At 35.9% G+C, this 25,234-nt stretch overlaps 2 protein-coding genes across 3 annotated transcripts in view; one reads left to right on the forward strand and one right to left on the reverse strand.

Annotated features, from left to right (window-relative positions):
- Positions 1 to 25,234, reverse strand: part of LOC108977900 — a 55,723-nt gene that overhangs the window by 17,692 nt on the left and 12,797 nt on the right. For both annotated transcript variants that reach the window (XM_018947869.1, XM_018947868.1), the window contains exons 4-5: positions 21,691 to 21,798; positions 14,329 to 14,388 (exon numbers count right to left, since the gene is read on the reverse strand). In XM_018947869.1, coding sequence (XP_018803414.1) covers positions 14,329 to 14,388; positions 21,691 to 21,798 — 168 coding nt within the window. The remainder of the gene's footprint in view (positions 1 to 14,328; positions 14,389 to 21,690; positions 21,799 to 25,234) is intronic.
- LOC108977901 lies at positions 1,912 to 7,490 on the forward strand. The gene is made up of 3 exons (XM_018947870.1): positions 1,912 to 2,354; positions 2,424 to 2,597; positions 6,951 to 7,490. Exons 1-3 carry the CDS (start codon positions 2,136 to 2,138, stop codon positions 7,191 to 7,193), a joined length of 636 nt encoding a protein of 211 aa, XP_018803415.1. The 5' UTR covers positions 1,912 to 2,135; the 3' UTR covers positions 7,194 to 7,490.

Below are 25,234 nucleotides of genomic sequence, written 5' to 3' on the forward strand. Positions count from 1 at the left end.
AATTACAGTTACCTTTTGTATAACCTGCTTTCGTATACCTGCAACTGCGTACTTAAATCGACCCAGTACTACACACTTATATGCTTACTCACTTACTCTGCCACATATTTTACCCTTCCTTTTAACCCTTGCCCTTACGACCGCTACTAATGCAATACTGTTCATTTCTAATGGACTTTTGCTGTAATTAAAGAGTTTAATGTGCCGTTATTGACATTAACTGTAGCCAAGTCGCCCACTTCGTGGCCTTGGGGGCCATTGTGGCTTGTTCGAAAGCTAGCTAAGCGCCTGTGTGTATGCGTATGTGTGCGTGCGTGAGCGCTGAAACGAGTATTCGCTCCCTGTGGGCCTACACACGCGCATTCATACGTGCACAAAAACATGTATGTTCAAGCAAATAAAGGTGCACATTGGCGAGCTAATGGCCATTCAGCAAATGGGTGTGGAATGAAAGTGGAAGTTAAACGCGAGAAAATGAATGGCATTTTGATGTTATTGCACGTGGGATTCTTTCAAATACACTTTTCAACTCTTGTTGTAGTTGTAATTTCTGTCGTCGTCTACAGTTCAACAGCCGCGCCAACCAATTGTGAATGTAACAGCACCACTTATTCAAGGTGAGAGACTCTGGGAGGCTTTTAATGAATCTGAAATGTGCTTATGGGTGTCTAATCATGTTGATGCGGTAACGGTTTAATTGAAGTATTCGAAAGGCTATAAAAAAGTTTCAATAATATTGTAACACAAATGTTTTGCTCTACGGAAGTATCAGTGTACCGTCTAAATTAGCTGGTCTTCGCCTTTTTGTCTCACGTACGACTTTCGACACTCTTTCGTTTAAAAATTTGTTATTGTTGTTGCCAATTGTCTCCCCGATTAACTCAAATTTTACACAGTTCTCAAAGATACATTTTGCTTGATGAAATCTTTACATAAATATGAGTTTAAAAACAGTTTTTTATTTTACCTTTATTTGAAATTTCGGATTTATATTTAATATAATTAATCCGAGTTTAATTTTCTATATGCATCTCTACCAAAGAATGTGCTTACATATGGTATTTTCTTGAGACTTTTCGTAGCATCTCGGACTGACGTATGGAACGACTTGGCACATTTTAAGTCGTGAAAGCGAGGAAACGTACAAATTATAGCTTCTCCAAGAGCTGAAACCACTCGATCTTCCCAAGCAACATCGAGATTTAAGAGCTCTTGAAAAGTTTGGAGAAGATGTGACTTACCGAGCCAAATTTAGTTTGGCGATGAGACCCATTTCACCCTCAATAGATATGTAAACAAGCAAAATTGGGACGAACCTGAAAAGATTTCTGATTTCTGATTTCTGATTTAAAAAAAAAAAAAAAAAAGGTTGATAGAAATATCGGCCTATATTTTTTTCAAAAATTATGCTGGTGGGGACGTAACCGTTATCGCGCCACGATAACCAATATTTGATGCCTGAAATGAAAAACTCGCGATCTCGGCGACATTTCGTTCCAACTAGACGTCGCCACATCCCACACATCGCATCAATCAATGGATCTCCATTCGGTGACTTTTCCAAAACTAAAAAGTATGTGCTTATACTACTGCCATTCAACGCAATTCAATCGGAATTTAAGGCGTCCAAACATTCGAAAATAATAGTTCGGAAAGCCAAAGCTCTTCTTGATTGTCTAATCACACTCATTGTGGAGATTTCCTTATAATTTCCGTCTATTTACCGATTCGATAGATTTTTATTTATTGCCACTTAAAGGATGAAACACATCACAATGCTCGGTCTGGCAATATTATTTAGTATAAATGTTGTTTATATTTTCAGTTTTCTATTTTTCTACTTTTTCCTATATTTATCAACTTTTCTATCACTCGAAAACGTCACCCATAAAGTTTTTAGATTTGAAAAAAGAGAAACGCTTTAATTTTCTTCCAAATTTTTTATATAACGCCAACAATTAGTGCATAATTACAAGAAAAATATAGGCAAAATCTAATCAAGTTATTGTTAATCCATTAGTATTCGTACTTTGTCCGGTTTAAACAAAAAATTGAGAAATCTTTGAAGAAGCAGAAAAGACCGTGTAACAATTTTCAATAGTTCTTAGTTTTGCAGATAGACTTTTGAAAGCTCAATGTACAAATTTACACATTTCGACAAAAAGCTTTGCAGATTTCTGCGGCACAAATTCGATCTTGCCGTGGACGACTGCGACGTCTACTCAATTTGGCATTTTTGTCCAGGCACTCGTTGGAGAGCGATCAAAAACTTTTTACTGGACAGCTCGCTGTGTCAAGCTGAGTGGTTTCCCGTTATCTATTGGGTGGTGCTGGCGATCAGCACGCTTGGATCGGTAAGAGGATGTAGGATGTAGAGGAAAGAGAGAACGTCGAGATATAAATGAAATTTAATCATTCGTTAGTTTTATAGTCTCAGTGAGTTTACCAGCCTTTATTGGGGTGGACGCAAACGTGTCTCTATGTGGCGCTCTCGTAAATACTATGTCATACCCTATTCGGTGTTGCGAAAATGTCGCCTGGTTGGGTCTTTGGTGATGCTCAATGCTTGGCTGCTGCTTTGGTATGCAGTTATTAATGTGAGTATTTGAATGTGTATAGCCTCAGAAATATTGAAATTAAAACTTGATATGAAGTTAACTGCGGTTCTTCTCGAAACAGAATAATTCGGTGCTGTTCAAAACGACAGCGGAAGAAATTTTTCTGAGTGTCATTAACAGTTGGTCAGTTCGCGAAAGACCAAATAACCTCATATTGCAATCATAAGTCGACAGTTCTATCAAGTTTTGGGAAATTATTTGGCAACTTTCCCTTTTATATAACATATTAAGTATGGTATAAGTATAATCTCTTTTTCATTAAGCATGATAGAATTTGTATACACCTCCGCTTCAACTCAAATATTAGCTTAGAGAAGTTCGAAATTATCCTCTTTTCCACTGTTACAAAGTAAGGCAGTATTTATTTTGACTCTAACTTTTTGTTCATGACCTGGGCCAATACGACATTTTAATAACGAGTGCGTAACGTTGCTAAGATTTTTATTCACTCCGAAACCTAAATTATTCGGTGTGTAATAAAGGATCGGGTTCAATTATGAGGCATCCATATTATGGCGAGTACTAGACGTCTATAAAAGTAGAATAGGATCAGGATGTAATAGTTAAGTTAATAAATGTTAAGGTAGTGGAATATTAACTTAGGTATCTCTTTATCAGCACTTAAGTTTAAATCTACGTAGAGCCAATTACTTGAGGAATCTACTATGGTAGCACACCAGTTACTTCCAATAGCCTTGTAGATGAGAGTTCTTATGTAAATTTATTTTGTGACATTTACTTTGACCATTTGTCACTCAACACCGAAAAATGCTCATCAGTTTTGGTGTGTGGTAATCCTTTACTTAGAGAGGTGATCCATATTTTTAAAACATACACAGACATTTTTTATAGAAAGAACGGAAAGTATTTATTAGATTTATAAAGTATAAAAATCAAATCAATTATGTCATCTGACGATCAAGTTATTTCGAATATGTTTACAGAATTTTTTAATTCAAACTACTCTACTAATTCTCAGTTTTCCTATCAGCACGTGCTCTGTCCGAAAACTTCAATTAACGCTCCAATCAATTCTGAAGAAGTCTTACTTAATTTAAATAAGTTAAACCAGCTCTTAATTACGGTCCAAATATGATTCTGAAAAAATTGTTACAAAAAGATGTTCTTACCTGTGGCAAGGATTTGAATTCCTCTCCTAAAGAAGGTATATTTCCTTCAGTATGGAAACAGTAACATCCCTTTGTATATAAGTGGATTTAGGCCGTACATTGAAAACTACCCCTAGCAAAAGTTATTCCTAAACAGTTTTTTCAAAACTGCAAACTGTTGTTATTGCAGAACATATAATTTCTTATTCTCATCATGGATGTCGTAAAGAGAAATCTACTCTAAGAAATTTACTTGAATTTGTAAATCATGTATCCTTGGGTTTTAGGAAACACAAGCCTACGGATGTTATATACACTGACTTCAGCAAGGCTTCTGATAAAGGAAATTTCTCGACTCGTACATAAAGTTGATCTTCTGGGTTTTCAACCAAGCTTTATAATAGACCACTACGAGTGATATGTGAGGATACTCTTTCAGATTCAATTAATGTCTCTTCAGGTGTTCCACAATTTAGTCAACTTGACCCGAAGTCTCAAATATTTTATTTTATACCGACTTAAAGCTATTTTAAATCATATACTTCAAACAAATTTAAATAATTTGGTTTATTGGTCTGTTAGAAATTATTTTCCATTAAAACTCAAAAACGTAAGATCTGCGAGAAAAGCACAAAGTCTCGATATTCGTTTGGTCGTCAATGACCTTAAGTGTTAATGAAAGATTCGGCATTCCGTAAAGTACAAACGGTGCAGCCCAATCTTAAAACAGGCTTGACAATATCAAGGCGTCTGATGATATATCAAATAGTTTTTCATGGTATGGCGTATCATCTTGCTACCTAAATCACAAGTCCAAAACCCATACTAAGTCACACATCTTTCCGTCTGTTCACGACTTCAGGTTCTAATTTTGTAATTAATATAGCTGAGCAGATGAAACAAGCCCAAGTTTATTTCGGTTTATATGATTCCACAGAATCTTTTCCAAAATTTCAACTAGGAAATAGCTGCGGTATCATATGCCCCATATGATTAAAAAAAACCATAAAACCTTGAGCGTTCTGCTGTATGCCTGTGTGTGTGCCTTCGCTTTTATGTGCCTGTATAACATATTTCGAATAATTTCTGCTATCATAAATCTCCACTTTAATGAATATAGAAATAATTTCAACCAACAATGTTTATCTTCACTAGAAAGTACAAAAAGTTATACGAATTTTTAAACCTTTCTATCAGAGTGTACTGGCTTTGGAATGCTACTGTTTGGCTTCAAAAATTAACTGGATTTTAACCAAACTATTATAATGATTAACGACCACGTCCAAATCTAGGTATATACATATATACATATGGTATACATATATACGAATGCAAATATTGAAGCTCATCTCCACACATGTACACATGACTTACTTTGGCCGCGATATGAATATTCATTTATTTGACATTTCAACTTGTCAAATGTCGGAATGCAAATTTGTCAGCAATTGCAATCAGAATCGCCAGAATGCCAGTAGCTAACTACGCCACACACAGTTAGCGTAACTGTGGCGGTTAGCAGAAAAATGTGTCAGCTTCCTGTTTAATGCCGTCACTAGAGCATTGCATGTTGCAAGCAGTGACGCGAATCGCTTCGGACGTTCAACATGATTAATGTGCACGAATAGTGGTATACAGAAGCACATATATACATACATATATAAATACATTTATAAGTACACATATCTAAATGAATACCCAAAAGCAACCCAAAAGTGACTCACATGCGACACCTCTTCACCAACAGCATGCCACCTTGCCAGTATATCCAACTAATCAATGACTATCATTCTACCATAACTGAGCGAAAAAATCAGAAATGTCAAAGTTGCTTATGTGTGAGGGATTTGGAAAACAATTATTTCACTTTTTGTGCTTACTCCTGGAAAATTCTTGATGAAAATTTGAATCTCCGCTGACCCGTCTATCTCTGTGTTAAGTTGCAGCATTAAAATACTAAGTTTTTTGCAATTTGTCCACTATTTTGGCACAGTAGACCCAAGTTGGTGGCCTTTCCGGTTTCCTGCATTTATAGTCGCAACTCACACCATTATAACCGCATCAAGCTCGCTTCACATACACTAAACTTACAACTTGCAAAGCACTTTTAAGAATAGTTATACAGTTGCAACATGTTGCACAGAGCCTAATACTTTTGTTTTATCAGTGTAATTGAATTTAACGGTATAGATAATACTGCAAACTTACATATGATGCGGGCCGAGAGTTCCATAGCGTACACTTTCTAGTAGACTCTCATAACTCAGCCATTGCGCGTTCCATTTCAGCCGAATTTGATAGAAGCGGCATGATATACCATACTTTGAAAATGGACTAAATATGATCAGATTTCCTGCTTACACACTTCACGTATAACACTATCTTAAATCGTGTAATCGATATTTTCATCTTATAATAAGTCAATCAATTATTAAAGAAGAAGTGATCGAAGTAGACCCCAGCAATATTACAGGCTGTTAACACTATTCAAATATCTGTTGGGGACTACATTCATTTCCAAGCTCGCAGACGCTGAATATGTGAACATTCGCTCAACATATTGTCTTTATACGCAAGATATCGGCAAATTCGTGGAAGATCACAAAACAAAGTGGGTCAGTACCAAGTGCTATGAATAACAAGGTCTGGTGCAACAAGCGGATAACATAATATCTTCCATAGCCCCAATATACCTAACTTAATGATTTTTATTACTCTTGTGACCTCATATCACATAAAATTGTATATTCAGGTTTTTCTTGGACATGCCGAGATTTGTTGCCGAAAATAAGTGAAATTGATATAAAAACCGCACTAGCCCCTTATTTTCATATGAGTTAGTTTGGTTGAAAGAAATGTACACGTACATATATCAAAAATGTAAGGTACCTTGAGCAGAATGAAGTATTTTATTGAGCATAGTTTTATTTAATAAAAATAAAAGAAGCAGCTGATCTGGATCTTGACTCGATCCCGAAAATATCGGTCAATATGCAGGATGTCTTCACGAACTTTAGATATGCCCTATTTGTTTAAAATATCTATTTTTGAGCCGCCTCGAAATACTACACGACACGTTATTATAAATTTTTAAAACCTGAAAACTTCGGCTCTGCCCGAACTTAGCGCCTCCTTACTTGATTTGAGTTATGTTGGATTTTGCTATTTTTCAAAGTTTTCACATTCATCACTTTTTCTTTTCCATTTCTTTTCGCCCGGACAGGTTTCGCCAGGTCACATGACGCCTTGGCTTACCATCAATATGTTTGTGTTGAGCTTTGAACTGCTGGCTTGGCTGGTGGAGGTATTGGTTGGCGCCACCAAATTGGATCTGCACACGCTCTTCACCTTTTGCCTCCCGGTGGCGAATTACTTGTTTGTGCGTTGTGTGCGCAATGTTTTCCAGAATGCCATCGAAACGAACGATGTCGACGATTTGCGCCTGTGGAAGCGTGGCTTTAAGTGATTTCATAGTGTCGTGTTTATATCCTAGTATACAAACATATATTTACTTACATACATTGCCGGGGAAGCAGTGTTATCCATATATTCGTGTGTATTTGGTCGCTTTTTAGTAACTGTATATTTCATTTCGTTATTTGTATGTGTAACCGAGGAGGGTCTGAATATAAATGTTGCGAGGGTCTTTGCATATTTTCGGTAATAAGTGTAAAAATTTTAATGAAATAAGTGAAGTGTTCAAGAGCGTTGCTCAAGTGGCAGCACTCCAAAGGTGGAGGGTATGGTATAAGTTTGAGGTTAATTTTCGGAATTTGTTATTTTGCTACTTTAAATAAATATGATCTTATACCAAGAACTTGTTCTCTTTTCTAAAGTGCCTTTTTGAAGAATTTACTTGAATTTGGAAATGGTACTTTAATTTGAATGGGTTTTTAATTTTTTATTTTAGTTATGAGTAAATGAGTAACGAATAAACGTTTTACACGGGATTTTTTTGTGTTTAAAACTTTAAAGCATTTTTCCCACAACTCACGTTTTCAAGGACGGTGCCCCTCATAATTTCAAAACTACTGCACCGATCCTTTTGAAATTTTAACTACTATTTCTGTACATATTTCACGAGGTTGCGTTGGAGAGGGTTTTTTTTGTTTTTTTGTTCCTAATTTTGATTTCGCAATAACAAATTAGCCGATTTTTTCCCAAAAAATTGTGTTTTTCGCTTCGAAAAAAATCAAAAGTTGGAATTTCAAAAAACCATTACAGCGTTACCTGGGGAAAACTATTATCTTACGAATGAACTATCATTTTTTGATTTCGGATGATCCAGCAACGAGTTATGAGGGCTACCGCAATTCAACTTTTATTCGAGACCCCCCGTCCGGACAATGGCTGTCATTGCCCTATTTTTTATTATTTCTTTGTAAAAAATTTATAAGACATTTTTCGAATGTCATGCCTCAATGTACTATTGGTTGGATAAATAAATTTTAACTGTGTCGTCAGGGAAACAATCACAAAAACATGGCTTTTCCGTAAGATTTGACCTCACCCCCCTTAAATTTACTACCTATATATTTAGATAACTGCAAATATAAATTGCATTCATCAAAGATGGAACATTACGATTTTTATATATCTTGTTACGGATACTTTCGAGGGTATCAGTTATCATCTGACGCACATATTGCCTTGAATGCACTCGTAAGTTTGTATGTGTCTTACCGTGATTTGCAAAGGGGCTTTCGTTATACTTCAACAAAATATACACCTAATTTTCGCTTTTTGACGCTATTTGGAGATTCCAAGAATAGCTAGGTATTTCTCCCCCTAGCCTTTCCAAAGGGGTGGGGGCTTCCAAACAAAAAAAAACACTGTATCTAGTATATAGGGAAAATGTTTTCAAAGCTTATTTTAAGTACAGCTCTCCAATTTTGGGATATTCAGCTAAATCCACTTGTTTTAGAATTATCGTTATCTAAAAAAAACATCTGTGGCTGTTGTGGTGATAAAATATCATAAACTAGGAAACTTTTAGTCAAATGAGAAAGAAGAATCATCACAGGAAGCCAAACTGAAATCAACACTGAAGTCCTCATCCAACATTTACCGATTTGAGCTCGTTCGCCTTGAAACTACTGGTCAACGATTTGCACACAAAAGTAGTCTCATTAATTCAAAAAAATACTTCCAAAATGTATCAAGCAGACTGAAACCGATCGGTAGGTTTCATTTGCACAGCTTTTTGAAAGCATAATAAACTTGTGGCTAATAAAATAAATTTCGCTTTTGAATAAAATTGTTTATTTTTGGCTTTTTTTTTATCCAAAATTTGGAAACATTTTCCTGCGGCTGTCAATTAGGTAAGTAAAAATCTTCGATCTGGCACAAAATTATTTATTACTAAAACTGATTTTTCTTCTCCGATTTATATAAGATGACTCTGCAATGATTAGCGATGGTCATTGCAAGCAACTTCGGCCAAACAGTAATTAATTTTAAAAATGGGTTTTCAAATTTCAACTCGATACCTTATTTAATGAAGCTTTAACTTCTCTAAATTTAAATAATTTACTGGCAACTTAATATTTAATGTTGAATAATGAAATAATGTGTTTTTTTTTAAGAAAGTCAACCATAGAGAAATCATGAAGAACAAAGGTAAAATCGGTTCAATGGTAGTACGAATTGTCTGGTTATTTTGAGAGTATTCAACTACGAGGCCTCCAAATAACGTATACCTTTCATGAGACCAGCTTACTGTTCAAAACCATATGTGAAAATTCAAGCCCGTTGACGCACTGGTCAAAAAACCAATTTTTAAAGAATATTTTAACTAAAAGTTGAAGTTTTGTCATTAGTTCTGATTGCAGTAGGCATCATCAAAGTCAGAGAGCAGAGAGAGAATAATTGAGAAATATTTAAATATTTTGCAAGGTGAATGTCGATTAGAGTTTGGAAATTATTTACTTGAATGGCTGCAAGTAATGACACTTTTTGGTCGAATGCGAACCAAAAGTTATAGCCTGTGACTGGCTTTGCAAAAGCTAAATATTGGAGTCGAGTAAAGCCACAGAGGATGTCTATAAAAGTTGCTAAAGAAGCTGAAATCTTTGTGTCCAAGCAAGTTTATTTTATTTGGTGGTCTTCTTGAGTTGGCATATGATATGATTAGTGTAGGAGTACTTCCCGAAATATATCACTATTATATTTAGAAACTATAGTGTAAAAATTGTTGTTCGTGTATATGTGTAACTACATGTTATAACAGTGACGCTAACTTTCTGATGCATTTAATACTGATTATAATGTAATGACCTTTGTATACTCTACTGAGACCAATCTTTCTTCTACCGTTGTTATTTTAATTGCCGATGCAAACATTTTAAACTAAAACACGACATTAAACAACAATTGCAACTGTAAGGAAGTTTCTTCAGTTTCTAACCAAATTAAAAGTTAGCGCCAACTTCCATTGTCGAAAGGTTGCAAAAAAGCTTAACTAGTTTATTTGCTTACTATCATTCGCCACATATACCGATGTTCACATGTACAGCCACCTTAAAACATGCAACTGTTAACCTTGTAGGGCGGTTTCTCCACCCTTTTCAAGTGGTTGTTCAGTTTGAAAAAAACATGTGTAGCCATTCACAACCGAAATAATACCACACTTGCAACATCATTCCACCCCACCCTTATGCTGCACAATAAAGTGTGGTGGTCTCTAGGCATGGAAGCCACAAGCCCCAATAACGGTTAGTGCAGGAAGCATTGCATGGCATTGTGGCTAAAAGGATTGAAAAATAGGAAACAAATGTTTTAACTTTGGGTTTGTAGTTTTTCCTGTTGGCAGCTGAAACGAATCATTGCACTTGTGACACACTTTTTTATTTCACACACTTAATGACCCATTAAGAGTACGAAATGAACAGATTTTGTCAAGTGGAAATTGCGGAAACTCATAAATATCATTCATTTTTATTAATATTATAAATGTGAATATAAGTCTGATTCGTTGTACATACATATGTATATACATTGAGGCATTATAAAATCATAGAATACTTATTATATAATTATCATTGAGGAAGCAGACTTTTACGGATTAAGAAAAATTATTTTGGGTCCAACCTAGGTCCAATGAATTTTCCATCTACGTTTGCGATAAAATGTTGAATCTACATCCCGACTCGGTTAATTCCAATGCATGGAATGAATGGATCCATCATAAGACCTCCTCAAGCCTTAATACTCAAAGGCAGTGGGTCACACGCGCAATTACGACATTAGCCTTTACTGCCTTGCAACAAAATACTTCTATGGTTACAAAATGCTCAACTAAGTAGATTCTCAGAACTTCTTGATACTTTTGTCTCTGCTGAGCTGTTTTCGGAGGAACCATCTTTGCAGTCGTTTGCTTGAAATAGATCTGTCTTCTACTTGTATGAGCATCAAGAGGTCCCTTGACTCCAACCACCTTTTTACATGCCCATCGAACTCCACTCATCTAACAAGTTCGATAAACAAAACAAAAATTTTTTTGTTTGCTTATTCGACAGCTTGTATTTCCATAAATATCCTGTGAAATCGGGAAGGACTCATCTTGAATAGTTTTTGGACGACAGCGTTGTAAAGAGCGACTGCTCGGATGTACAAACATATATATGTAAGTGAAACTTTAAACGCGTTTTTCTCGAACCGGCTTTTTTCAAAATTGCTGGCGTCATAACTCAACGAGAACCTGACTGATCGACCAAATTAAAACTGAGTATTTTTGAATTTACATTAATTAACTATACAATGAAATACGATTTTTTGATTGGTTGAAAATTGTCAATTTGGCTTTAGAAACACGATAATTTTTTACCTAAAAAAACGATTTTTCAAAATTACACCATTTTCTTAATTTTTGAGATGGTATGTGATTGTATAGGAAATGTCTTTAAGTTTACTAAACTGTTCAAATGCCAGCAGTTGGGACACTTTTTTTTGGCACATCCGAAGACAGCCCCTTACTTCGTAATTTTTCAACAATTTTGTAAAAAAAAATCTTAAAATATAGCTTCAAAGTAGTTCGAAATATTCAATTTCATACTCTCTTTAAAAATGGTTTACGAAAGTTGCCTAATTTTTCATGCGCCATACTGCCCTTTAAACTACAATTAATAACTTCATAACGATGCCACAATGTGAAAAAACTGCCTGCATTTATAATAATAAAAATAATAACAACAGGGAAGGAAGGGTTAAGTTCGGCTGCAACCGATAATTGAATACTGATGCTACTTGCTGGAATCAAAGCCAGGGCAATACCTTATGATGTAAAACGTCAACTAGAGGACTGGAATCTAAGCAATTTTCTTATATACACACACCATATATAACTTATGCACTGACCTACATACCTATGTACTCAGCATAAGATTTGTTAAAACAAGTAAGGAAGAGCTAAGTTCGGGTGTCACCGAACATTTTATACTCTCGCACGATAAAGTGATAATCGATATTTCAGGCGTGGTTGTGAACCGATTTCACCCATATTTGGTACATGTCATTAGGGTTTTAAGAAAATATTATATACCGAATTTCATTGAAATCGGTCGAGTACTTCCTGAGATATCGTTTTTGGTCCATAAGTGGGCGACGCCAAGCCCATTTTCAATTTTTAAAAAAAACCTGGATGCAGCTTCCAACTGACATTTCTTCCGTAAAATTTAGTGTTTCTCACGTTTTTTATTGTTCACCTTTGTATTGGAGTTGGGCGTGGTTATTATCTGATTTCTTCCGTTTTTGAACTGTATATGGAAATGCCTGAAGGAAACGACTATATAGAGTTTGGTTGACATAGCTGTAGCAGTTTCCGAGATATGTACAAAAAACTTAGTAGGGGGCGGGGCCACGCCCACTTTTCCAAAAAATTACGGCCAAATATGCCTCTCCCTAATGCGATCCTTTTTGCCAAATTTCACTTTAATATCTTTATTTATGGCTTAGTTATGACACTTTATAGGTTTTCGGTTTTCGCCATTTTGTGGGCGGATAGACGGACAGACAGACATCCGGATTTCAACTCTACTCGTCACCCTGATCACTTTGGTATATATAACCCTATATCTGACTGTTTYAGTTTTAGGACTTACAAACAACCGTTATGTGAACAAACCTATAATACTGTCCTTAGCAACTTTGTTGCGAGTGTATAAAAACCAAAATTGTTATACGGAGTAATTATAAATCAAAAATCCTGGTAATAGTCATATGGGGGTTAGATAAAGTTTTCGGGCAATTGTATTGTTTGGGCAAAAAGATATACTATTATGAGTCAAATATGTTCTGAAATTTTCATTGATATAACTCAGATATTGGAACACACCAGGAAGTCCGAAAATCTTTATTTTAGGTATATGGGACCTCAGGGAAGTATTGACCCGATTCCACCCATTTTGGAAACACAGAATAACTACTGCAGGAAAAGAATTCTGGATGAATTTCTATTGCATATCTCACATATTGACCGTTATTTTCGAACAAAAGTGAACTATAAGTACTGGGGTCCACATATTCGGTACCTAGGATCTTGAACGGTTTTGGTTGGATTTGAACATTTTTTTGTCATTAAGTGGCATGCACTAAAAACATTGTTCCTGCAAAGTTTAATCCCATTATTTTAATTGCTTCTTGATTTATATACTGGAAAGAAAAAGAATCAGGTGGAATTAAAATTGTGCTATATGGGAAGTGGGTGTGGTAATTATCCGATTCCGCTCATTTTCACAACGACACAAAAGAATATAATAATAATGCCACATTCCAAATATTATCGAAATCGGTTTGTCGGCTTCCGAGATATGGGATTTCAGCAAAAAGAGGGCGCTGCCACGTCCGTCGTACAATTTTTACCACGGTTCCTATAAAGCCTTACACTATCTCGACGGCAAGTTTCTAGCGCATTTAATTATCGATTTATCGCGCTTTAGTAGTTTTGTACAGTACAATTATATAGGGTTTGAGCGGGGTTCTCATCCGATTTCATGAATTTTCGCACTGTCGGTAGGACTTCTTGAAATATTCGTGCTAGGTGAATTTGTTTTTTGTTTTTTTGCTTTGGTGGTTTAGGAGATATGCCCCCTTTTAAAAAATTTTTTCATAGGTGCCCCGTGCTACTGCGATCACTTGTACCAAATTATAGTTACTTTATACGTTTCCCATCTACGAATCTTAACTTTTGCTCAAATTACAGCTTGCACGGACGGACGGACAGACAGACAGACAACCGGATTTCAACTTCTCTCATCACCCTGACCATTTATATATTCATAACTTATATATCTGTCTCGCTTAGTTTTAGGCGATACGTACAACCGTTAGGTGAACAAAAGTATAATGCTCTGTAGGAAGAGTATACAAATTATGTACATTCCAAATGCATAATTTATTTCTGACAAAACCATCAGAATTTTCGCATGCTAAAAGTAATTTTCATTCGAAATTCAAATCATATTATTTTCCATTTTGCCTGTGCTCTTTCGAAATTAACGAAATGAAATTGCAGATTTGGCGATGGTGAGTAAAAGGAGTTAGTTAATAAATTTGTTTAACTTTTCAATGCAGAAATATTGTATTGTTCATGCCTTCATACTTACATTAATCACTGCACGAAGTATAAAGAAGGCCACTTCCGCTTTGCACATTGCATCGAATTGCTAAAAAGAAGATTGAAACAGCATAATCACTCTTAAAAAATTCTTTGCATCTAAAAATAAATTTGAGGTTTAGTGTCAATATTTACGTGTGTGTTCAGCTCAATCATGTAGGTATGTCAAAATTGTATATTAAATCAAACAATGCATTGATGTACAGTAACAAGGAAACAAAAAAGCTGAGTACTCATAACGGTTGCACTGGTCACTTGTCTTCTAAGAATATTCAAATTACTTAAGTTAACAGCTTAAAATTAACGAGTTACCAACTAAATTTGCAGATGAAATTGTGATATGTTAGATTACAGAGAATGTTGAGCAGAAATGAGCGTCAACACAAAACTTATTACTATTGACTCTATTGAGCATATTAAATTACTCCCAAAAAACAACTCTTCTATGAGATATTCGTCCCAAGTAAAGCTTTTGAATTGCCTGTTTTTGCCGATAGGTTTTTACGAGAATGACATTATTAAAATAAATTCAAAATGGCAACAAATTATAGAACCAACCAGTACATATTTGACCTCAATCAATAAGTATAACCATATTAAATCAAGCCTTCAATTTGATGTTAGTTTGATAAGTTTTTTACTAGACTTTAAATGGGATACAAGTCCATTACGAAGAAAACCCATATTTCTCATTCTTCTCGTCAAGTGTTACTGGGTCAGTAATTGTACCGAACAAATTTGTAGAATAAATCGTATCACCACATACCATTTTCGCTTCAATCTGAATCGGAACTTATGCAAAGTATTCTCGATTAACATAAGACTGTCATTTGGGTCTTAGACATAATGAAGGCCTACTCACAAAACGGCGTGATGTTAAATTTAAATAAAACACTCAAATGGCCACAATGTCTCGATGCAAAATTTCGGGTGGATTTTCGGCTCGTGTGCGCTAAATCTTTTCATCGATCTCCTCTAGTGTTGCTGGTTGAAATATGAGGTGCAGCACCGTCTACTTAGTCTGTAGCCGAAAATTTCTACATCTCGACACTCAAATAAACTCCCGATCGCAGGTCAAGCACATTTTACTTAACCTTTCCAAAAATTCTATAAACCTTTAATGACGAGCTCAATACCTTTCTATCGAAGCCAACGTATTCCCTGTTCGTTTCCTTTTGACTATTTTGAGTATTTTTATTCTATTAGCTTAAGCAAAGCACTTAGTAGCATTTCCGCACACTTCGCGTGAACACTTACTGGCTCACAGACCCAAAGGCAATGAGCCACTTTAACTTTTCACTTTCATTTCGAATCAATTGTGAATGCAACTGAATTAACACTAAAAATAACTGCAACAAAGCAGGTGCGAGCATAAAAACAAATTGAACTCAAACAAAAATGTGAAAATCTGAGTTATGCAGAAAGTTCGCCAGCGACAATAACAACAAATCGACATGCACTCAATGCAAATTGTTGCAATGTCAGTGGAGTACGGTTATTCGGTTGTAGCACTTGTGAAAGAGACTGGAAAAAGAAACTTTGCACCAACTTTCTGTATGTTAAAAGGTTTAAAATATACAGGTGACTGAGTGGGTGAAGGTAGGTGGAAGGGACCCGAAAAAGTCTGTGGGCCACCACTTGTGAGTGTAGGTGTAGCTGAAGTCAAAAATTTATTTGAGGAGGTGGCTCAGTAGTTGCATGGAGCCGCGAAGGTAACTCAAAGAGTAAATAGAGACTGAGGTGTACACACATCTACTGCAATAACGGCAGGGAACTACCACAACAAGCAATGCATTTGAATTTTGCTCATGAAAAACTTTAAAGATTGTTGTTGATTGTTGGTATTCACCAAATATACATACAGCGCACGCTCGCTAATGTGAACACTCTATAGTTCGAACACCCCATAATGTGAACAGACTTTTTTATGCATTGACTACTCTATAATGTGAACAAACCCAAAAGGCTCTATAATATGAACAAAAGACTCTAAAGTATTTGAATGTAGTTTACACAGATCTCAGCTAATTCTGAATTTGGGAACCCCCTAGTTGTAGAATAAGATGTGTAATACTTCAGTTGCAATTTTGTATTCGCGTGGAGTATTTCGATCTAGATTTTCTGTTAAAAATCAATTCTAAAAAACACACGTTTTTGACATTGAAGCAAAAAGCTGATATTCTCGATTCTTTAAAAAGAGGCTCATCTATGACGTTCTCAGCAAAGAAATATAATGTTGCTAAATCAACAATTTGTGGAATCAAAGCAAAAAAACAACTGATTTTAAAGTTCGTGAACAACACATAGTCGGGACCTGAACAACTCTGCGTCCTTCAGAGCTGCCCAAAATGGAGAAAGCTCTTTATCGTTGGCTTATTAAAATGCGGAATAAAAACTGGCCAGTAAGTGCCTTAATATTGAAAGAAAAGGCCAAAGTACTGCATGCACAAGTAAAGGAAAATGAATCTAACTTCAACGCTACTGATGGATACCTTCAAGGATTTAAAAAAAGGTACGGTATTGAGACTGCTGCAAATATCAGGCGAAAAACTATCTTCGCTGCCTCAGCTCGTGGACCCATTTAAGGAAAACTTAAGCTAAAATTACCGAACTGGAGCTGATGAGTCAGGCTTATTCTGGAAACTTCTGCCAGAAAAAACGTACGTGTCCAGTATGGAAAAGAGAGCCCCAGGCGTTAAGTCGGAAAAGCAGCAAAGCACGTTTTTATGTTGCTCAAACGCCACTGGATCTCATAAACTGAAACTTTTGGTAATTGGAAAGGCAAAGAATCCACGCTGCTTTAAAAACTTTCAATGCCCCACAGACTATAAGAGCTCAAAATCCGCCTGGATGACATCGGCTGTTTTCAATAAATGGTTTTATGAGTCCTTCGTTCCACAGGTGAAGATTTATTTTGTATTTTGTTAATTTTTTTCTTTTATATTTATTTTTTAGGTAACGTCATTTTTAAGGGAGAAAGGTTTGCCAATTAAAGCTACTACTCCTAATCGACAACGCTCCTTCTCACCCAAATGAAGCTCAGCTGGCAACGGAGGATGGACAAATTTTGGCAATGTTTATGCCATCAAACGTTACTCCCCTCATCCAACCAATGGATCAAAATGCCATAAAGATCAGTTGCATTGCAGAAACAGCCTTTTAGCCTCAATAGCAGCAACAAACTCCAATTTACTCGTCGATGAAAAAAATTGCTTTACGAAGAGCTATAATTCTGGATGCCGCTTGGAGTCGTGTCAGCGAAGTAACATTAGCTAATTGCTGGAAAAATATTTTAAATTTTACGGCAGATGATGACGATCCCGAAGATAGTGTTAGAGAGAAAGCTGTGCCTCAACTTTTAGAAACACAGAAGATACAGAAAAGGAGACTGGTTTTTTCAAATAAAACCTAGATTTTGTATAATATGTGTTACGTAAATATGTATATGTAATGAAAACACTAATGTGAATTCCAATATATAAATACGTACTATCCCATTCTTTTGGAGCATTCCATAATGTGAACACTTCCGATAATGTGAACTGCCTTGGTTTTAATTAGGTCAGATTATCGAGCGTGCACTGTACATACCTTAAAATAAATTATGCGCAAGCTTGACAGAAATAGCGTGGAAGTGGCAAAAACGCAAAATGCTTGTGAAAATACTGACAACTCCTGGAAAATTTGTAAAATATGTGCAAATGTATTTTGTTTAGTCGGCGGAGGGTTTGTTGTGGCACTGCCAGAACACTGTTATATGGGTTTAGCGACATGCTTTGACCAAATATATGTGAAAAACGGCGCCAGTAGACACACTCGTACACTAAATTTCGCAGAGGTACCTGTTTGCGGCATGAATGCTTCTTTTTTCGCAAAGTTAAAATTTGTAAAAGGCAAAAAGGTACTAGGTATATGAGAAATAATGGTAGAATGGACTTGATTTTACCTTATATTAATTGATTTTACCAATACTATATATTATTAACAGAAAAGCATGATTTCTGAGTGTTTAGACGGGGATAAGAAAAAAGGCTGTTGTTAGTTTGAATGTACACGAATTTAATCAAAAACGGGTAACTTTGGTATTTTGCATTGAATCAGTAGATATGTATGTAAATAGTTAAATGCACTCGCTACTCGTGAATGTGCGACTGAAACTCCACTGCAAGGAGACGAGATGAGGAAAAAGGACGTGCAGGATCTCGGTCGAATCAAATGCTGAACGCAGCGCGCAAGATCCATCCGATGGATGTAAATATGCGAAAGGTGCGACGCGGCGCAGTGTAGAAGCGAATGTCTGTAGCGATGAGTATATGGCGAAAAAGTCGCACCAATTGTCTCTGCTTTCTCCTTGTCCATCCTTTTTGATTAGTGAGTGTATACGTATGGTGAGTTGTGGTGGTGTCATCAGCTGTGGTGAATTAAGCTGTCTTATTAGGGTGCGCCACTTTTCCCGGATAGGGTGGGTGGATGCTTAACTCATTTAAACACTGAATTTTTAAAGGTACCTTACGTCAGCAATATATAATATATGGAGTAAAGTCAGCCGGGTGTTTCGAAGTACTGAATATCGGCTATATGGTGGCTAGTGCAAGTTTTCGTTTGATTTTATAAAAAATAAATACTATAGTTAGGAGTAGGTAAAGTTAGTCCGGAGATATGTGATTTCACCTAAAGGTTTCCAGTGCTCGGTCATCGCCCAATTTTGTTAACGGTTCCTATAAGCGTGCTTGCACCGTCCTTGTAAAATTTAATGAATTCGAAATATTAAGTTTAGTTTATCGCATTTCAAATAATTTTTAAGAAGTTGTAACATGAAGAATTGGCGGGGTTATCATTCGATTTCACATATTTGCTTACCGTTAAAAGGCTGTACAAATTTGGATGCTAAGTTTGAATAGTCTGCGAGATATTTACATTAATTATTTATTTAAAACCAAAGATGCCCTGACCTAATACATATCATTCCTTGTACCAAATAGCATTATTGAATATTATTGTAATGAGGAGGAACATATTTAATACATTTTATTAAGACATCTCAATTTTTACTCAAGTCACAGCTTGTATAGACAGACAGATAGACAGCCAAAGTCAATCAAATTTGAACTCGTCTCATCACCTTGCTCACCAGATGAATACAATTATGCCAACACTGTTCGACTGAATGCTCAGTGGAGAAAAAATCACCCGTAGCCAAAACTGATGAATTCATTATGGGCTTGGCTTTAAATTCAGTCTCAGTTCCATGCGATGGACCATTATCATCGTGTAAAATCCTTGAATTGTTCTTCTTCGTTTTTTCCCTTTCGTGAATGTGGGATCGAAATTCGCACGTTCAAGCAAGTTCAAAGAGACCTGTTTTCGGTACTTTTTTTGAAAAAACTCTGCTTTATCGGGATGAACATCCACCAAAATTATTCGAACCTGCCTGACGTTATTCAATCCTTCACTTTTTAATATTTTCATCAGTTGAAGAGGTCGAAGTCGTTCAGAAAGGCATGTCTTCAATGATCTTTCGACCATCTTTGTAGTCTTTTTTGTATCGATTAAGTGGTTACATGGGTTTACGGGTTTCAAAAAATTTAAATTTTTAAAGTTATAGAATATTGTGCTAAGTTTTCAATTGATGTTGACCCGAGTAATAGTTTCGGAGATACAGCCTTGAGAACATGTGTGTTCGAGACGAGTCTTTAGCTCGTTTTTCTCGAAACTTTCTTTTTGAACTACTTAACCGATCTTCATGAAATTTTGCAAAAGTCTTTGGATACAATTTTTAAAGACTTGGTGAACTTTTTCGATTACAACTATTTGAAAATAATATGTCGCGACATTTTAATTTTTTTTTGTAAAAATGTTAGCCAAAAATCGAATTTTCAGTTTTTTCAGTTCGTTCAAGTTCTTCGATATGGTTTTAACATAAATACTTATTATTTCTTTTCAGATGATATAGAATTTATTTTGTTAAGTTAGTTGTTTGTAACAATAAAAAATTCTAGTAGAGTATGAAATTTTTTATATGAGAAAAAAGTTGTTGAAAAGAGGCTGTTTTTTAACCGAAGAAACCCAAGTAACCCCTTGAGCAGCAGCTGTAAACAAATTCGTTGACCGATCGCGCTCACATTGGCCATGGTAATAAAGGATATACAGTGCTTCTTAAATACATTTTCTGGGAGCTTTTTTGTTACAAAGTATATTGCAGTTTTGAACTAGTATTTTTTTCTTCTGACCTAAATCTGACAAGTGCCAGCTGTGAAAAAATTCATAAGTAAAAACAAAAAAATGCATATTAATAAAAAAAAAATGTCTCTAAGTTTAATATAGTAATTTTTTTCAATATTTCTGGCTGAATTTTTCTTGGATAATTGATTAATTAAAATTTTTAAATATTCCACAAAGGAATGCACAACATGTCCGCATTAGAATAAACAAAAACTTTTAAAAATAATTTGAGGCATATAAATTGATATTATTTATAATATCGTCGTGAAAAGCTCATTTGCTTGTATGAGAAAAAATTTAAAATATTCGCTGTCAACAGAATTTCAATTTGCTTTTCCAAATTGCGGTTAATTAAAAATATTTCAAAAGGAAAAATTTTAATATTTTTAACAACTTATTATAGAATTTTTTCGCTTTCATATTGAATGTAAAATACTCATGTACTTTACACATGCTTTCGGCTTTACAACAAAGAATTTCGCTTTTGCTTTCATTCGGCAAAATTTTGTTGCAACAAAAAAGTTTTATATGTGTTTATATTTCTCTATTTCTTCTTGCTAGGAACTTTGCTTTGAATTTGTAATTCGCTAAATTAAAAATCAGACCATGAAAACGAAAGAATAAACTGAAATATGCAAATGTAACGGTGAATGGCGATGCAAATGCAATGCACGAAAGAATCAAGACGAATCAAGGCCAAAAACAGCAAGTACAACAAGCACTGAGTGAATTCAAACAAAAGTATGCGATAATCAGCAAAACAAAGTGCCAGCAACCATTCACTCCCTTCCTCCTGCAGCCCTGCCACTTCAAGACCCTCTCTCCTTCTCCTGCGTTATCAGCGAATAAGGAAATTTATGCAGTTTCCTTTGTACGCATAAAAATCGCTGCTGCTCGCCGTTCGGCAAACCAGAGGGCCAGAGTGCCTCAGCGCATTATTATGTAAATTTTTATTTTACAATCTTCACTGCTTGTTAGCATCAAATTGTTGTATGAATTTGTGGAAGCTTGTTCGCGCCGTCGGTCAATAAAAACGTATGAATGAATGAGTGAACTCAATAACAAAAATTATGAATTGTCTTGCATACTTAAGGTGTATCAATTGTTGCGGCACGACCGACTTACTGACCTTATTTACATGGTCTCGTAAAACATTGGAGTAGACCATGGCCACCGCTTCCAGCGCCATAAACGTTATGTAGCCAATTATCCACGGCACTATGAGACCGGGGTTCTCCTGCAAGAAAAAGAAGAAATGTGGCAATTTATTACAATATTAAGGAAACATTTCCATAAAGATAGATTTATATATAGGTATTTGGTGGTGTGTACATAAGTTTTTGCATATAGTGAAGCCATTTAAGCAAGTTGAATAGTCACCCTGTAAATTTAAGATGCTTTTGTTTCTATATGTAATTTAGACATAAAAGGAAAGGGTCAAAGCCAACAGTATGCCAAGATCCATAAAAGAATCTGATGTGTTTCGAAAAATATCGATGAAATCTGAATCCAAACAATTAGGTCCTTTGGAAGAAAATTGCGCAGTGAAATGAAAGAGGGCTTTAATTATATGGAAAGTGATAATGAAGTGACTTATGACAATGACATTAAAAATTGATTTACATAATTTCAAAGTGGTCACATATTCCTTTTCGATAAGCGCACGTGCTCCAGAACCAGCTACAATGGACGATAATAAAACGAAACTGCATTGCCTGACCGCTAATATCTGAAACTGTAGACATCTCTAAAAAATGTTTGGTTCAAATACTGCGGCGCGATTGCTTTCGAATTTCGGACAAAATGTGGAACCGTCAGATCACTTTCCAGCAATGTTTGATGCTATTTAAGCTCAATCTGAAGGATTTTCTACACAGTTAAGGGATTGTCGACAAACATGTATTCACTGGTACACTCTTACGCCTGGGAGGTTGATAACCCCCATTTTTAATTTCTGAGTTTCACAAGGTGTTAGCTACAATGACTAGGACTTAGCCAGCTACATGGTTTAAGTATGGGCCGCTACCGACGCCGATATGCAAAACAATTCGCGTTTTGAGGCGAACGAATGAATTCTTCTGAAATATTTATTGAATCTCCTTGTATATGCCAGTCTGGTAGGAAGACAACAGGTTTGAAATAACTCTATATGGTGCAGAATTTTACTTATCGAAAACCAGGGTAATGCAACAGACCAAGTACAAACTGACGGTATACAGGAAGTGCATTAGAAGCAAGTAAGGAAGGGGTAAATTCGAGTGCAACCGAACACTTTATACTCTTACAACTTGCAAGAATCAGAGCAAGGAAAAAACTTTAAGGTGTAAGACGTTAGAGGATCGAAATCAAATTGCCTGGATTTCGATGTATATACATTTATGTTCATTTTCATTGAGATAACTCACATACTGGCCGATATACGTGGTACGCAAATATCAGGAAGTTCGATTATCTCTATATTAGGTATATGGGGGATAAAGGACGTATTGGTTCGTTTCAACCCATTTTTAATATACAGACATACCATTGTCAGTAAAGTACTATCCCTGAATTTCAATTGTATATCTCATACATTGAACAATTTTTAACTATAGATTTGTGGTAGTGAAAGTTATAGAAAGTCTAGGGATAACACATTTGCCATTAAGGATGTAAAACTCAAAAGAAACTATCTGAGATCCAATAAAAACAAATATAAATGATCGAACTGAGTTGATTTAGTCATGTCCGTCTCTGTTTATCGGCCTGAAGCACCATTCTCAGGATACTATTTTTGGCTTTGATAACAGAATGATTTCATAGAATAGATAGTCTTATTAAAACTTAATAAACTCGGATTGATAAAACGACTAAAGGTGCTGTGAAACAAAAGTTATTCCATCTCTTCCATAACAACATTGTGACTATCTGATGTTTTTGCTACATAACCTGCAAACAACGCAAGTATTAGTATATGGAATACTTAAATTTAAGTAGCAACCATGAAAACCAAAATGGCAAAGATTCCAGATACGATTTATTGCGTGACATTGCCGTTTCATTTAATTAAAAATTAATGAAAAAGCTCTAGAGAGGCAAATTCGTGCAGAAAGACAGACTGTCCTGCTTTAGTTTACGCGCGCGTATACACACACACATATTTCATTCCCCAAGGCACAGATACGAGCACAAGCACACGCACACACATTAAAATAACACATGCGATTATTTATACTGCACCATTGTCTAACAGCAAATACGCATTTGGAAAAATGTTTATTCAATGAGCGCCGCTTCTCGCCACCAGTCATTGCACATCCACACACATACATACGCTCATATGTATTAGCGTCTGCACGCTGCGCGTTGATAGCAAAACAAAGCGTGGCGACTTTTATTCGTTTAATGATCAGCGCTCACCGAGAATCCCACAGTGACTCGTCGCCATTTGAATATGTGCACATGTCCGTGCGTGTGTGTTTGTATTCTTAACAACTTTCCTGTTTCTCATCGTTTGCTGCTTATTTTAGTTGGCTCGTTGGCTGGCTGACTGCTTGACTATTTGGTTTCCTGCGGATTGCTAATGCTATTGTTCGAGCGTGTAAGTGGGCGCATGCCTGTCCCGGTGTGTGTGTGGGTAGCCAGCGATGTGGCCTGTGTGCCTCGGTCTAGTGGCGGCGGCAAGAGTGGCGTCTTGTTGATTTACTACACGTATGCTGTGAGCATGAATGCGTCTACTCTGAACATGGGAATGTCTGCGACCCAAGGTTCTAACTATGCTAGCACGTAGGAATATTGTTACGCACACATTCACGCTCACATTTGAATTGTTAATTTATATCTTCGCCGTTTTTGCTTTAAGACTAGTGCTGAACGTGTGCTGTCAGAATGTCAGCTAACGCACTCATGAAATCTAAAATGATTATAAAAACTTTTTATCATACCCGGCTGCAAACATACACATGTGCACGTTGATGCATACTTATATAGAGTATGGTAAATTTGATAAAAATATTCTCAAACCTTGAAAAATGTCTGAAAGTTATTTGAAAAAATATTATTTAGTAGAAAAAAATGTTTGAATAAAAAGAGCTTTCTCAAATGAAAACTTTAATCATAACTACAGATTATGAGCTTATGGAAAGTTTTGAAAATTTTTGCCCATTAGTGCCAGTTCGAATTTATTTATGTATGTGTTAAAAATTAAGTTTTATCTAGTCCATCCAACTATAAAATACACTTGACGATCCAAAGTGCCACGAGTAGAGCTATTCAAGTAAGCTGTCGAGGAACTTATAATACTATTATTTAGCTCTAATACCCGATACTTTCAGATAATAGTGAGTCCGTTGAGTACATAAATAGCCTTAAGGCCAAAACCCAAAAACCAGCTAACAGTGAATCAGCTGACATATTAATGCTTCAATAAAGGAATTTTTATGCTCTGGCAACATGTTGCTACAGAGCCACGGGGTCCTTCTGCACCTGATCTTGTAGTGGTGTGGAACATATATGTACATATATGTAGTGCTACAGGTCACACCAAAGACTATAACATGGTACCACGGGGAGCAGTTTGCCCTTGGRGYKCGCTCCAATCTGCTCATTGGGTTTTTGGCCCTTTGTGGAGATTCGTGGTGGCTGTGGTTTAAACCTAAATGCAGGAAGGGCATTAGTCCAATGTGGAGTCGCAC

Source organism: Bactrocera latifrons, unplaced genomic scaffold, assembly GCF_001853355.1.
Source record: "Bactrocera latifrons isolate USDA-ARS-PBARC rearing strain unplaced genomic scaffold, ASM185335v1 scaffold_97, whole genome shotgun sequence".
NCBI classification, from domain to species: Eukaryota; Metazoa; Arthropoda; class Insecta; order Diptera; family Tephritidae; genus Bactrocera; species Bactrocera latifrons.